Source organism: Nuphar pumila, chromosome 13 (genome assembly GCF_984573655.1).
Source record: "Nuphar pumila chromosome 13, dmNupPumi1.hap1.1, whole genome shotgun sequence".
NCBI classification, from domain to species: Eukaryota; Viridiplantae; Streptophyta; class Magnoliopsida; order Nymphaeales; family Nymphaeaceae; genus Nuphar; species Nuphar pumila.
In genome coordinates, this window is record NC_143261.1 from 101,075,370 (window position 1) to 101,092,155 (window position 16,786).

General features: G+C 34.8%; 1 protein-coding gene across 3 annotated transcripts in view; it reads left to right on the forward strand.

Annotated features, from left to right (window-relative positions):
* The first annotated feature begins 2,102 nt into the window (after positions 1–2,102).
* LOC149819485 (protein VASCULAR ASSOCIATED DEATH 1, chloroplastic-like) overlaps positions 2,103–16,786 on the forward strand; it is a 28,031-nt gene continuing 13,347 nt past the window's right edge. Inside the window, exons 1-8 of one of the 3 annotated variants that reach the window (XM_089985556.1) lie at positions 2,103–2,380; positions 4,297–4,356; positions 9,288–9,338; positions 10,558–10,623; positions 13,547–13,642; positions 13,843–13,944; positions 14,044–14,147; positions 14,241–14,431. In XM_089985556.1, the coding sequence (XP_089841682.1) occupies positions 2,150–2,380; positions 4,297–4,356; positions 9,288–9,338; positions 10,558–10,623; positions 13,547–13,642; positions 13,843–13,944; positions 14,044–14,147; positions 14,241–14,431 (901 nt within the window). In that variant the 5' untranslated portion in view covers positions 2,103–2,149. Of the gene's footprint in view, positions 2,381–4,296; positions 4,357–9,287; positions 9,339–10,540; positions 10,624–13,546; positions 13,643–13,842; positions 13,945–14,043; positions 14,148–14,240; positions 14,432–16,786 lie in introns of all 3 variants that reach the window. The other 2 variants (XM_089985558.1, XM_089985557.1) reach the window with 2 other exon arrangements.

The following is a 16,786-nucleotide window of genomic DNA, read 5'->3' on the forward strand; positions in this document are numbered from 1 at the left end:
ATGCATAAAATTTATGTTTTATACATATTATAGATATTGTATTGTATGTATATTTTATATATTATCATCTTAAAAAAAATAAAAATTCTGGACACAAAAAAATTACATGCGTTACAAAGTTATGGCCATGTCGCAACCCTTAACCTCGGCTAAGCAGTCACTCTATAAAATCACGTCACACAACCAATGGTTTGAAGAAGACAACAAAAAGCTTCACACACCAATATTATTTTTTTTTTTATAAATATTTAGACAAAGAAACGCATCGGCTTGTGCAAGGGATGACGCCCATGCGATTTTGAACCTAGATCCCTTGCCTAATGGTCTAGGCCAGGCCATCCCACTATGCCGAAACCCATTGGGGGCCACAAAGACATTATTCAGCCATAGTAATATTGTTTGATTAGAAGAGTAAGACGTGTGGTAAAAAAATAGTAATATGCTATGCATATTGAAGCAAAGCTTTTAACAGTTAATATGTGAAAGGAGGGGTGTTTAAAAAGTACAAAACACAGTAAAACGACAGTGGAAATAAATAAAAATATATATTAAACAATATACATGATATCTATTTTTTATTTTAATGCATCTTTAATGCTTTGCACAACTTTTTTAGTTTTATAATAAAATATCTTATAAACTTATATATTTTTTTTACAAATATTATAAAATTTTATACTATTAACTATGGTCACATCACTAACTCTATGACAAATAACATTTAACTACGGCGGTGGATACTACCATATCTAATAACCATTAACTACGGTCGAGTAACAAATATAACTATAGTAAATAAGATAACATTAACTATGGCCGATAGTCCGATAATGACAAACTATTAACAATGATTAGAGGTCGTAGCCACTGATAACTATAACTTATAGTTGAAATCATAGTTAAAAGTTAAAGAATCAATATTGTTAAAAATCTAAAAATCATATTTAATTACAACTCTTTGTTAAACTTTAGTTAATAATTACTTTTAACTACGAAATTAAACTCTTATAATTAATAATTAAAAAATCATCTCTATTACCTTTTTATTTCCTAGTCAAGTTGAAGTTAGGTAAACCCCCAACAATTATACAACCATATTATTGAGATTTTCCCAACACAACGTGACGTGCGCTAAATGCCCTGTGCCTAAAGTGTATAGCAAGCTTTTTCACTCTCAGAAAGCGAAATTTTCTTAAAAAGTAATCTTTGTAGTTTTTTCATAAGCTTTTGATGTAATTAGTAGTTTATACAGATAACTATACAGGTGATTTATTTAATTCATGAAAATTGCGATGTCTAATGCAAAAGCTTTTAAAGTTTTTTTTGTTTAATTGTATTTCATATTTGTGTATCTGCAAGTTTAATTACGTAATATATTTTAAGAAAGATGCAACTAGGCTTGTCAACGGGTTGGGTTAGGGTTGATTAGGGCTCACCCATATAGCATCGAGTTAAGTACTTGGCAAAAAAGCTAGATATATCCAAACCCGACCCGCATATTGTTTGAGTCTACCAGTATATTAATACTGGTCATCAATTTTCATGCCCCTAGGGAATTGAGATTCGGATAGGATCGGGTACATGATACATATCAGACCCATTGACAGCCCTACTCAGCTGCAGTGCTTTGGTAAGTAGGGGTGTCAATGGGTTGGGTTTGATCCGGACCTGACCTATACCAGACCGGGTCAAGGTTTGGTGATAAATAAGATGGCCTGATTAGATTCTGGGGATTAAGATCCACAAATTTTTAATGTAAAAATGATAAAAAATATTATTTTATCAGGCATGGTTCGGGTCAGGTTCATGTAATCCTTATAGGATTAGGGTATGGTTTCTCTTGTGGTAGGTCTGATTAGACCTAAGTCCAGAGTCGGTTACTGTCATCTTTAATCAGGTTAGGTTTGGGTCTGATTTCACCTGGATTCGAACCAAACCCGACCCGTGACACCCCTATTGGTAAGATGTCGGAGTTTGGACGCTAACGTGTACGGTTGTTTCATTTCCCAAACGATCACCTGTTACAACCCATCCGCACATCTGATGTAAAAAAAAGTTGCCATTCTATAAAACAAAAGGAAGAAGCTTCCTATCCCATCCCTCACCGAACGGTCACTCAGTTTTAATTCCTAGAGAGAGAGAGAGAGAGATGGCGGTGGCTTCTCCGACAATGGAGAACGACGTGGAGAAATCGGCTAGCCTTTCCTCTTCCGGTGCACCGGAAATTGCTCCTATGCCGGATTCCGGCATCGCTCCGGCAGACACCGACGCTTCGTCGGTAGCGTCGTCGTTGGTCGCCGAAGATATCGGAGACAACGGAGAACCCCGCAGAGCATCCGATCAACCTGTGCAGGTCCTTAAGGAAGTGGAAGTTGTTCCGGTGAGCGTCCCTCTTCTCCGCCATTTAATTTTGGATTTCCTTTCAAGTTTCCCCTTTTTTTCTGCTTCTTGATTTTCGAGGAGAATTTGAGTACTGAATTCTAATGAGTGTGAATTTTTTGAGAATTCGGAGTGTAATCTTTCCGTTTTTCTGATTAATTGTTTGAATTTGTACTATCGTAGTTTTTAGGTCTATTTAAGGTTGTCTTGATAGTGATTTTAGGGATTTGCTGGATATATCTAGAATTAACAAAGAAGCGTTTCATAGAATTCGGTGTTATTATTTGTTTCTTCGTCGTTAGTTAGGTTTTGAGACAACATTTTCCTTTTTTCGCCATTTCCTTTTTCATAGGACTTAGAATCACCTTCGTAAGCTCCACGAATGGCTCCTCAGTGATCTGCAAAGCTTGAGTGGTAGCAAACATGTCATTCTATCTTGTGAGCGTAAGATATTTTAACGCTTGAACGATGCTGCAGTTGTGATATGGGCTAGAATTATCATTATTGAAATGAACATTATGAAGAGGCTTTGGACGAAGCTTGATTGCCATTCTAGGTCGATTTACAACTTATTGGTTTTTGGTTATTTCGTACAAATCATTGTCATCCCTCATTTTCACTACAAATTCAAACAGAGCAGTTTGTGGTAGTTAGGAGTGTGCCTGGGAACCTCATTATGTGCATCTGGGTTGTCTATTTTGCAGAGAGACCATTTCAATGATTTACAGCTAAGCAAATCCTGCTACTATAGTTTAATGAGGCTCAATCTTTAACCTGGAAGCTGCTACCAGGTTGGTTACTTGATGGCATTAATGTCCTCTTGAGAATTTTTTGCGATGGTCATGTGGCCAGGATAAGATGTAGATACAAATGGTACCGAATGTAGGACACTGCAAGCAATCGATGTGTTGGAAAAAACTGGTATTCTTACTCCTAAATCCATGGGATCTTACTCCTAAATCCATGGGATGCTTGAAGCAAATCTGACCAATGAAGCACGTGAATCATGTTTCAAATCATCATTAGCCTTATTCAACAAAGGCTATTACCTGTTAGTGATCAATTGACGATTCTGTTTTGGTTCTCTTGTATAAGTGTCTTATGATGGATTGAAGACAGTTATCGTACTTGGTCGGCAAAAATTTTCTAACAGTGGATTCCTGGTTATTTCCCTTGAGGTTGTCCTAGGTACCTTTCTTTAAGGACATGGATGCTACCATTTCAAAATGGCTTGTTGTAGTTAAGGCGATCTTCTAGGTGGTACAGTTTGCAATGAAGGGCATCTCTCTCTCTCTCTCCAACCTAGCCTTTGATGTAGTCACTATCACTCATGAAAAACATGTAAATACTGGCCTGAGACTGTGTTAATCCTTAGACCAAGCAAAGCCTCTTTTGAAGGAAAGTCATTGAGGGAGTTAGTGTTCAAGAAGTTTGGTAAAGGGAACCCTTTTGGGATATTCTTACTTATAGGAAGTGATTACAACTGTTCCATTTGTTGTTCCTTTAATTGAATATTTTCAGGCAATCACTGTGGCAGATCTTGGGTTGTCTTCTGTGGGTTGGCCATGCTGATGGAGTTCATGAGATTTAGAGTAAGTTGGCTGGTATAATTTGGTTTATATCAGGATCCTGTGCCGTGCTTTGGGTCATTTTGAGTTGGGAGGGCTGGTTAGAGGCTGTTATGCTGGGAATTAATTGTGGGGTGATTTGGTGTGGTATAGTATGGTGTGAATCAGATTCATTCTGGTGCATGGTTTACAATGCTAGTTTGGGTGTGCCAGCCCTTGATTCACATAATCTCTTTTCTTACAAGTCTTGGCTGTCTGACTTGCTATTTTTTCTCATTTTATTTTGTAATAAATTTACTCTTATTGTATGAATGCTAATTATTGTGTCACCACTCATGTTTTGTTATAGTCTTTTTTATCATCAAGAAGTGAAGAGTATCGACAATTATTCCGACTTCCACCAGAAGAGGTTAGTTCCTTGATGTGCTGTTTCAGTGGTTACATTTGACTGCTTTCTATTTCCCTTAGCTTTTGGAGTTTAAATTACCTTAAAAGACTTTTATGCTTCTCATATCAGTATGTGTTTTGATAAATGATTATGTTGGGGCGCATTTTAGTTTTCAGCAATTTTTTGACTTCTTACCTCTGTAAAAGGATCATCTTCGAAGGAGTTTGGTTATTTACTGTAGTTTGTGAGGTGGTGTCTTATTATAGAACTGTACTTATGGTTGTCGCTTTGTTATGGAATACAGTGCTGGTGAGTTAATCTTCATATTAGCTATCTGTAATTGCAATGTCCGAGTGTCATTCTAACTCTATTTAGTATTTTCTGTTGTCCCTTAATTATTAATTAGTTTCTTCATAGTAACTTCTGTGGTCCTCTAACACCCACACCTTTATTCTGCCATTGTACATTTGCATGTCAGTTGATCTGTTTACTGCTTGTTGAAAAATCATAATTAAGTTGTCTAGCAGATCCTTTCTATGTTTCTAAAATGGTATCATGAGGAAGATAGAGCAAGCAAAGACAAGGGACAAGTTTAACGTGGTTCGGTGTCAGTGCTCTTCTTCTCTTCATAAGGTAAGAGCGAAAAGCCATGGTTGGCATTCTCGGGACTCGGGACTCTTCATATAGGAACCTATGTCCATACAAGGTAAGGTGCTCTTCTCTTCATCTTTCAACAGAGAGAAAAACCATGGTTGGCATTTTCGGGACTCTTTATCGGGTCGGCCACATCCAACTCGGCAATTCGGGCAAAGTCAACTTGGTGACTCGGGCAAGTCAAGGCTTTTTATTTAATTTATTAAAAATGAATAACAAATATATAATTTATTATATATATATATATTTTAAAAATCAACATATAAGTGTGATTTATCATATATGATAATGCATATAACTTATTTTTTTTATAAATATGTACATAGTGACAAATATTATCTTAAAAAAAACATGTTTGTTAGTTCACCATTTTAAATTAGAAAATAGTGTTATTTGTAAAATATTGTATATTTGATAAAGTATAAATATCAGGTTGTAATCACAATAACTGCATGAGAGTTATTTAAGATGCATTAAAAGTGTCATTTTTTAAAAAATATCCTTTTATCATTATTTTAATATTAAATATAATTTAATCATTACCTCCCTCTCTCTCTAATGCTAATAAAGTTTTGCTCATTTTTTTAGAGTACCTAATAAAGTTCCTCTCATCCGCTCAATACCAAACCAAGAATAAAATACAATTTAAAAAAATACAACGTTTGAAAGTGTTAATGGAGTAAAAGCTTTTCAAAACCATTTTTGGAAATTAAAAGTTTTAAATGCTTTTAATTAGTGGTTAGAATTTTTAAACAAAACCTTGAATGATCTCAAGTAGATAAGACTCGGCTGAATCAATGATAAACTCAGCCAAGTCAAAACATTGACTTGGATGAGTTTGGTCCTAACCGATATATGTATTTTTTACTCAGTTAAGGCCCGATCCGAGTCAACTCGGGTGAGTCATGAGTTGGCTTGTCAAGTTTGCCAACTATGGGAAAAGCCATATATAATTAGAATAGGATAGTTACAAATCTAGCAATGCTGCCAAAAGAAACTCATTCAATCAAGGAGAGTTAACGATACACTTTATTTTTGGTAATCTTTGTAATCAAGTATGCAAAAATATAACCTAAGGATGCAAAAACATCAGCTAAGTCCAATAATGGACATGCACAAAGGCACAAGGAGAATACAAACAAGAAGTCTACGATGAGACAATACAAAAACCTTAAAAAGGCAAAACAAGCAAGTAAAAAATACAAAGTTTTTATTGAAGAGAGCTTGAGAAGCATGAAATGAACAAGGGGAGACATCCCCTATTTATACACAATTGGAAGGGACAAGGGAGAGAGAGACCATTGGGAGCTCCCACATAGAGTCGTTGGGAGCTCCCAGCGACTCTATGGGGGGGCGCTAATGCAATACAGAAAAAAATAAAAATAAAAAATTACATGTAAATAAAACTAAAATTCTAAACTAGTAAAATAGTTGTTTCTAAAAACAACTATGTGAAAAGGCAAAAACACCCCTATCGGGCAACTAGACAAAATATGTACATATATATATATATACAACAACAACAACAACAACAACTACGCCTTCATCCCAAAACAATTGGGGTCAGCGATATGAACCAAAAAAGAAATTCATTTTGGGTCTTCCACATGAATCCTTTTCCTCCAATCATTTCTATCCAATGCCATGTCCTCGGTGAGGTTCAAAGCATTGATATCCTTTCCTATCATCTCCATCCAAGTCTTCCTAGGCCTACCCCGACCTCTTTTAACTAATATATTTTCCCATTTCTCCAACCTTCTAACTGGAGCATCATTAGGCCTTCGCCGAATATGTCCAAACCACCGTAAACGATTCTCTCGCATCTTATTTTCAATGGGTGCAACACCTACCTTCTTACGTATCTCTTCGTTCCGAATCTTATCTTTTATATATATATACATATATTTTAACAATCTTATCGTATTGAATATCTTTCCTCATTTCCTTGGATTTTGGTGCCAACTTCTTTCCTTCGAATGGATTTTGGATCTGGCTCGCGGTCATCTCTATTTGAATATTGATTCACCGTAACAGTTTCCAATATAAAAGATGGGGAAATTTTTATTTTTAGGCTTGGCCAGTTTTCCTCTGTTAAGGCAGGCCTAGCAACTTAATTGATATGATATCATTCTGAATTGGGCTAAAATGTCATAGCAATGATGAATGTTCCCAAGCTGTTCATTATCATGTCAGTATGAGTGATTGAACACCGTACAATTTGGCTAAAATCCTTTTCCTTCCTAGTGAGGATAACATGTTCTGCTGGTCTCACATTGCTTAAGTGTATAGGTTGCAGACAGTGAGGAAGTTTATTCTAAACTTTAAGAAGCGAATTGAAGAGGGAAAACTGTATCTTGAATTGGGATGTCCAAACTGGTGGCAGTCTAACAGCGGCCATTTGTTTCCCCGACTCTTTTCCACATCTAAAATAGTTGATAAGCAGGAAGCAGTGAATTCACAGATATTTTCCCTATTAAAGAAGCTCTCTCAGGATTCTACACCAACTGCATCATTCCATATGTTGATTTGAGCATGATCAAAACCTGGTAATAGGGTCCATAGTCACAAATCTGATTATAGGGATTTCCTAGTCAATGTAAAATATCACGATAAACAAAATAATCTGCTTTTTCAGGACAATCTTGGAAAAATATCGGTATATTTAAAATTTTAAATTTTATAAGAAAATGTAAAAATACATCGTCAACAACATGACAATATCATGATAAAACATGATATTTTCAAAATAGTCAATATTTTGAAAATATCACATTTTTTGTGGGATTACATCAGGTTTTGAAAATCTTGCTATGAAATTGCGAGATTTTAAAAAATGGCGGATATTTGTGACTTGATAAGGGTCATCTTTAGAGGAAGATGAAGCAGAAGCAAAACAAAGATCTGAGGCACTATTAGGAGTTTAGAACTAAAGAAAGGAGTGGTCACATCTGTGCGAAAGGGACCATGCATGGACTTTGTTCATAATACACTTGAAAGGCTCGACACTTGAGGCAGACGGTTATGTTGCTAGCAGTGCTGCCAACTTTTGCTGAAAGCTTTAAAAAGGGCTAATCTGTGAGAGGCTTTGACCTATGCATGAGTCTTACAGCTATTGGAAATAACTATAGATTTTCTGAACCTTCACTCTTTTATCTAGATTTTTGTTATCCAAATATGTCTATGAAGATTACAAGTAGCAAATAGTTGCAACATAGGATCACCCTTCCCTAAAAAATCTTCTTTAGAAACAAAACTTCAGATCCATATTATATATCATACTCATTTTTTTTCTTATGTTGAATAATGGAAATGTTCAAAACCTAGTGAAGTAAAATGATTGCTGATACCTCTATTTTAAGAATATTACTATATTGGAAAATTCTTGGCTACGAAAAATAAGAAATGAAGACAAGAAAAAAATTTGATAAATTGCTATTATCATTATTATTATTAATGTTAATGTTATTGAAAGTAATTTGACAAATTAAATAACATAAAAAGGTTTTATAAATATAATTTTGTGAAAATAGTTCTATTTGAACGTAAAAATTTTGAACATTTGAAGATATGATATTTGCAAAATAGTATAATGATACAATAAAACATGCTGATGTTTTTGAAATATCATGTTATTATCCCTTTATTCTGTTTATGTGAAAAATCTAATGATGACATTGTGATATGTGCAAGACACTGAAGATGCTTAACTTTGATTTCACATTGTGATAATGTTGTAAGTCTGCAGAATTTTATCTCTCTCCTAAGCCGATTGTATCTGATTTTGTCCCTGTTCTTAGTTGATTCTGTATTCGTTTTCCTAGGTGTCACAAAAGAACGTTTAGTAGGAAGAATATAGAAAGGAAAAAGTTTGTAGGTAGAAGTTCTTTTAAGTGTTACAGGGATTTGTCACAAGGAAAGTATTTGTAAGAGATAAATGCAAAACAAGCAGCATTGAAACAGATTGCTTTGATGCATCATTATGTGAATGTACATCTTGTCGCTTGTTACTACTCTTAGTTTATTATCATGCTATCATACTTGTGATTTTTTTTAATGAAAAGAATATGTATATACTTCTGAGGCTGGCAATTGTTTGTTGCTGTATCTATTGTCTTGGCTTATTCGTACTTAATTGTGCATGAAGGGCATCATACAGTCCTTTAGTTGGTCCAGATTTGTGTCTGTTTTAAATTTTATTAGGTAATAACAAGATATAAAAAACTTTGAGATGTTCACTCGCATGTAGTTAGAGTTTGTTTCTCACTAGGAATTGTTTCTTGTTTCTATTCTGTGTACAGGCTCTTGTTCAGGACTTTAATTGCGCCTTTCAAGAAAATATTCTTTTTCAGGTGAATACTATGCCATTTGTTTCCTTTACTTGGTAGTGGATCATACTTACGGAACAAGCAGAATGTTGTGCTGTTGGTCTCATCCGCATCCTTCATGTTTTAAATCGTAGGATCTGCATGCTCACTGTTACGTTTAACAACATATAACAACAGCAATCATTTAGCAGATTGTAAAGTTGCATGCTGTGTGATCTAAGATATGTAAGGTTTGAGAATAAGTATTCCTAAGAGCAACTACTTATGATGATAAAAGGATTTCACTTACTGTTTAACCTTCATGACCACTTTAAATTTGAAGTATGCATTGAAAAATGGATTATTGCTTTACCTTTATGTGGTTACTAGCGTCAGCCATCTACCATTGATTTCACTTATAAGGTTTATTGGTGACGTAACCCATATGATGCATGCAATAAGGGATTATTGCAAAGTCCTTCACAGCATTGGTCCTTGGATATATATTGCTAGTGAACCATTATCTTTTTAGCTCACATTCATGCTTTGACCTTTTTTCCAAAGAAAGCTCGAGGCTTTCTGAAAGGTGAGCTCTAGATTGAAGTCTGGTGGATGAACCAATGTCTGGCCTTAGGAGACATATTTGGTCTGTCTGAAGGCTAGTGTCTCTGGCCATGATGTCCCATGGAAAAGAGCTGATGAAGCTTATTAGGTAGTAAGGACCAGCCTTTGTATCCATCCTTTTGAGTGATAACTATCGCGGTTCCTCATTAGCCATTATCCCAGATAGTGTAATAGTTTTCTCTTTTTTCTTGTGAACCAATGGGAACATTCTGCTTGTATGTATGCCTAAAACAATAACTTTGGCTGTCACTCCATGTCCTTTTTGTGAGGTGATTACTTAGTTGAGTGATCTTAAGTGTTATCGCACCATTCACATTATTTAACCTTGTACAGGGGTACGACAATAACATTTAATTGCTACATGCTAATTCATCTATCCACATGGACAAATTTATTCTTTTCTAATGAATGGTAAAATACCGGAAGCAACACCTCTTTATGCATCACATGTTGCACTTTTTATTTGTGCGTAATTAACAATGTTCTTTTTTTGTTAGATGATTTCATTTCAAACCAGTGGTAGGTGTAATTTTTCTTTTTAATTATCCTTGAAATGTATCTTACAGTTTTGTTCTGTTAAACAATGGAAATTCTAAATTAGCTTTGCTTTTGTGTTAATTCAGTCTACTAATGGACGCAGGGGCATATGTATTTATTTCTACATCATGTTTGCTTCTACTCAAATATATTTGGCTTTGAGACAAAGGTACTTTCCGGCACTCATCCCCGATGTTTGGATAATTGATATTATAACTTCACGAATCCTGATATTAGTTGATGGTATTCATTTTTTGTTTTTTTCTGATTCATTGGATATATCTGCTATATTATGCTGAAGTGACTGAATTTGTAACTTTATCTGTTTTAAATATTTAACAACTTAAAAGTTTTGTTAAATGTCTTCCTCAAAATACGCCCAAACAGTGAAGAGGCATTTTGCAACTCCTATAAGTTGTTAATTGATCTGTTTCATGGTTAAAGATTCTGATTTCTGTGCTCGCCAGCCTGTTGTTGCTATGTTATTTGTCATTCTTATTGCTAACCGTTCAGACATATGTATGGTTGGTATGTGTACCAAAGTATACTTAGATGTACTTGGTATATCTTTTGTACTTATTTCTTTTGCATTGCTTTTTTGTATATAAGGCATATCTTTGGTATACCTATTGGATATTTAATCTTTAGTTTAAGACTAAGTATACTTAATGTATACTCTTAGGGGTAGAATAAGTATTTTATTTTTTATTTTTTAGTCATTATTTAAATGACTAAAATTTGTATTTATATTTATATTTATATTTATATGTGTATTTATATTTGTATTTATATTTTTTTGGGTCAAAATAGGTTGTATATAAATAGGGGTGAACCCCCTCTTTTATGTTGTGCTTCTTGCATACCTCCTCCAATAAAATATTAATACTTTTTTATCTTGTGTGTGACCTTGAGTGGGTTTTGTGAGTGTGCCCCTTTGTGGGTTTTGAGTAAACTCCCTAGTGAGTTCCTTCTTGGTGATTGCCCACTTTTGTATTTAATTTGGTGGACATTGTTGGTGATATTTGAAGACCATCATTTTATTACAATATCTAACTCAAATCCCCCATTTTGTTGTAATATAGACCCTAATAACAAAACTTATGGCATTGTTGAATAGGCATCTCTTGTATGTATGTATGTATGTATGTATGTATGTATGTATGTATGTATGTATGTATGTATGTATGTATGTATGTATATATATATATATATATATATATATATATATATAGAGAGAGAGAGAGAGAGAGAGAGAGAGAGAGAGAGAGAGAGAGAGATTAGGGGTTTTTATGGTTATGGTGGTACACGCTACACTCTATTTACATAGATTTAAGCTTCAAAAGCAAAATCTAACCATTGGATCAGGTTTAGCATATTCTATTTATTACTTTCATGTGCTAAAGTTGACTCAAATATGATGTTTTATACTATTTTCAAAGTACCCCTATTTTCATGAATTGTGAGCCATTGATTTTTTTCATCTCAAAAATAAAATCTTATGATGCATTAAACATGATAAAGCCTTCTAATATAGTAAATAAATTATGTTAAACCCATATGTATGGTTAGATTTACCATTTGGTGGCTAGATCTATGCAAACAACTGTATGGTATCATAGTACAGAACCACCATATATATATATATATATATATATATATATATATATATAGTCACAAATGTCAGTCTTGGCTATATCTTGGCAAGACAAAATCTTGGGATGTTATAGGTTTTTCAGTAAATCTCGAAAAAATCTTGGAATTTAAAAAATAAAACAAAAAATTTGAAAAAGAGGAAAATCAGAAAAATAGAACACCTTCCTTCTTCTTTCGTTTTGTTTTTTCTTCTTTCTTCCTCTTCTTCTCCATCTTCTTCTATTATTCTTTTATATTTTTTCTTCTTCTGAACTGTTCACAATGTGGAGTCTTAGGTTTTTAGACTATTAGCATCTATTTCTTCCTCGTGTCTTGATGTAAGTGTTATCAATGTTCTTTTCTCTCTCTCTCTTGTGTGTGTGTGGGGGGGGGTGTACGACGTCTATTTGAATGAAGACTAAAAGAAAACACTTGCAATAGAATAGACTTCCTGTCTTTTGTTCGTCCATATGTGTTTATTCTTGGAATCTGTGGTTTATGGTTGGAAACAATCACTTATCCAGAAAAGCACCATATCATGAAATGTTTATTTCTCTTTCACTGTACTTCTATTTATTCCCTTTCATAAATATAAAGTAGTCCACTGCTTGTCTGCCGATTGTTTTTTAGCAATGTACGTCTTAGTTGTATAGAATGTAGTTCAGTGAATGGATTCATACAGCAACAACAACTACGCCTTCATCCCAAAACAATTGGGGTCGGCGATAAGAACCAACAAAGAAAATCATTCTGGGTCTTCCACATGAATCCTTCTCCTCCAATCATTTCTATCCAATGCCATGTCCTCGGTGAGGTTCAAAGCATTCATATCCTTTCCTATCATCTCCATCCAAGTCTTCCTAGGCCTACCCCAACCTCTTTTAACTAATATATTTTCCCATTTCTCCATCCTTCTAACTGGAGCATCATTAGACCTTCGTCGAATATGTCCAAACCACCGTAAACGATTCTCTCTCATCTTATTTTCAATGGGTGCAACGCCTACCTTCTTACGTATCTCCTCGTTCCGAATCTTATCTTTTATTGTATTTCCACACATCCATCTAAGCATACGCACCTCAGCTACACTCATTTTTTGAATATGATGTCTCTTGGCAGCCCAACATTCTGTACCATATAGTAAAGCGAGCCTAATAGTCTTCCTATAAAACTTTCCCTTCAATCGTAATGGCATTCTACGATCGCACAACACTCCAGTTGCATTTTTCCATTTCATCCACCCAACCTTTATCCTATGATTTACATCTCCATCAATTTCTCCATACTTCTGAATGATAGATCCCAAATATTTGAAACAATCATCCACCCGTATTTCTTGCTCACCAAGCTTCACTACACTCCCATCACTACTTTGTTGCTTACTAAACCGACATTCCATATATTTTGTCTTACTCTTACTCAACTTAAAACCTCTTGCTTCCAATGGATTCATGATGCAGAAAATTATACCTTTCAATGAAGTTTCTTCTGTTCAAAAGGCAAGGACTGCTGGACTCTTCCCCAATGCTATAGAAATTGTGGCCAACGAGAAAAAGGTTAGTTACCATTTGTATTATTTTTTTTATCTCCCATGCTAACTTTATTGCTTGGTTCGACCAAATTCTGGCCCTAAATTTACTTTTACCTTGCAATTGGGCTATGCACCAACTTCTTGCCCTAAATGTAATTTTGCTCTTCTAAAGATTTGTTTAATTGCTTGACCTGTGAAGTTCTCATTCACATGTTCATTGTGCAGTACTTCTTTGCATCTTTCTTGTCACGTGATGAAGCATATCGACTTATAGTTGATGGATGGGCACATTGTAGTAATAATGCAAAATACCTTGTCGATTGCCAGGTATGAGTTTCTGTTAGCTCTAGTGATTATGCTTGAAAAGTTACGTTTACTTGGAATGGTGTCAGATGTAGTATTCATAATAAGCTGTTGATCCTGCAGGAATCAAAGTCTGAAGTTGGCAGTCCAGACAATAAGCCTGATTTGTTTGAAAGGGTCAAAATCTTGATGCAACCAGGCAATTTTAATAATAATTCTGTGGACAGGTAGCTGCAGGGTGTCCATTGGCAACACTTTTCTAGTTTATCTTTCTCTTTGTGTCAAATAAATTCAGCAGACCATTTATATTTGTAAGACAGGAATAAGGAGGCACCACCGGAAGAGCCTCAACATGTTTTAAATGATGAAGAATCCACTAATGAACCAACCAAAACCAATGGAAGGTTTCAGGCGGTTCAGGAAAATGGAGGCATGAAAGGCCCTGCCCAAGCTGAGGTGTTACCCTCAGGGTCATTGATTTGGAATCCAGAGGATATTAATGCTCCAAAGAGTAAGTTTACTTTGTCTTGTTTTTTATTCTTGGAAAATAAATCTCTTATTGCATGGTGTGACACATGAATTGGTTACTAGCTTCAGTAAGACGTAGTTTTGTTGGTATGCCTGTTTGAAAAAAGGCTACAGGATAACACCTTTAAAAATATTGTTTTTTTGTAAATGAGGGGCCACCAAAGTCACGTTTGCTTTTCAAATTAAAAAATATCCTTGTTACTTTTGCTTTCCCTCCAAATTGAAAGACCTAATCTATTTAATATAGGGTATATAGGGAAACTAAACCATGTGAACCACAAATATACAAATATATAAGCATATAGATATGCATACATAGTTACATGCACGTGTGTGTATAGGAAGGTGTGTTTTTTTAACACCTTATATCAAAGTATCAAACACAACGGCTGACATTTTTCTGCTGCTGATCATGCGGATCAGAGGCAGGAAAAAATGTCTGCAAAAAATGACCTTTGGCCTTTGCTAAAGGCCATTTCACCCAAACGTGGCATGTGACGGTGTGTCCATTGGCATTCACTCTTTAACCCGTTCTAAGACACTCCTGTCTCTCTCTCTCTCTCTAAAGATGGATTGTTTGTTCTATTTTTAAACTTCGACTGCACAAATGTGATCTACGTGCTTGATTTTATAGGTATCAACTCTTGGAGCATTTGATTCTGACATGCGTAGGTTATCGACCCAAAATCTTCATAAAAATTTGAGGCTCCAGATGACATTTTTTTCATCGAAAAAGCATGATCTAGTGTCCATTCCTAGTAAATCGACCATGCCGAACACCTCTAGGGGGTCAGTATTGCAAAAAAAACATCAGAAGACCTGAAAACCCCATTCAGCATGTTATATATATGTATGTGTGTATATATAGATAGAGAGAGTAGTTTTTGGTTTTTTTGTGATTTTCCACAACTTTATCAGTTTTTTCTTTATATATATATATTTCTATGTTTGATAAATTTGATTTTTCTTTCTTAGTTCACCAAGCATTACCTGAGAAAAAGTTGAAAATGATACACACATACAAACACCTGTGTACTAGTGTGCCATCTTATGCATGCACCAATAGGTACCCGCTTCTGCATGAATATGTTGGACATTTTGAATTAGCAATGTCATTGTCTCGGGCCGGTCTTTCGGAATGGGGCATGCGCAGTGCGAAGCTCTACTGTGAAAAATGCATTGAGTATAGGAACGTGTGGTATGCGTTGGCTTGATCGGTGATGTGCGATGATAGCATGGCACGTGATAGGCAACGGTATTGTCGATAGTGCATCGTTGTATGATGGCACAGACGTGAAGCATTGTTTGGTTAAGCAGTGACAACGGATCAGAGGATGTTGCTTTTGGAGATTTGGTTAAGAACCTCTCGGCTTGCAAGATTTTTACGCGTAGCAGTTGGATGCACGGCTTCCATGATCTATCCAAGGTACTTCTTTTCCTCTTATCTTCAAGATCCTGTGGAACAACAACAAAGAACAAGTAAAAAATATTTTTGCACTTTACTAAAAAAGGAACATTCCTAACAAGGTGCAAAATTTATGCATAATAGGATAATTACTTTAGCATGAAAAGAAAATTTAGAAAACCAAAGTTTTTAAAATCATATATCATGTTTAAAGAGTGAGCGAAAACATATTGCAAGAATTTATAATGCATTCATAAGGTCCAATATTGGACAAACACAACCCCATAATGGGGGAATAACAAAACAGTCCACTAAGGGACCCCACAATAATCCTACGAAGAAGCATAAACAACATATACTTTATTGAATGAGATCCTAAAAGGCCATAAAGAGCATATGCATATATTATCATGAAATGAATTAATACGTAAAAGAATCATTAATGAACATGCTTCAAACATGTAATGAAGTGCCAAACAAGAGAAACGAAGTCTCCAAGCATACTTTAGACAAAAAAATAAACACAAGAGTTCACAAGGTTTTAAATCCATTTACGAGGCAAAACGAATAGTGTTATTTGAGTAGAGAATCTTACCCATTTAGGAAAATCTCACTCAATTGACAAAAAGGACACATTTTGCATACAAAAGTGGCCAAAATACTATAAACACTTAATATATAGATTAAATGCCAAAAAATCAACTTGATTTTAAAATATGCATATCAAAAATATGATTCACTTGAATATCTTAAAACACAAGTCTTGAATGAAATTTTGCAAATTTCAACAATAGTTCATCCATTACAAACAACTACCTCATTAGTCCTTAAAAACCCATAAATCAAGTGTATAAGCTATTAGATCAAGAATATAAATATAATGCCATTAAAGGCCAAAGACACACACAAAGGTGTGCAAAAGAATCTCTTGTC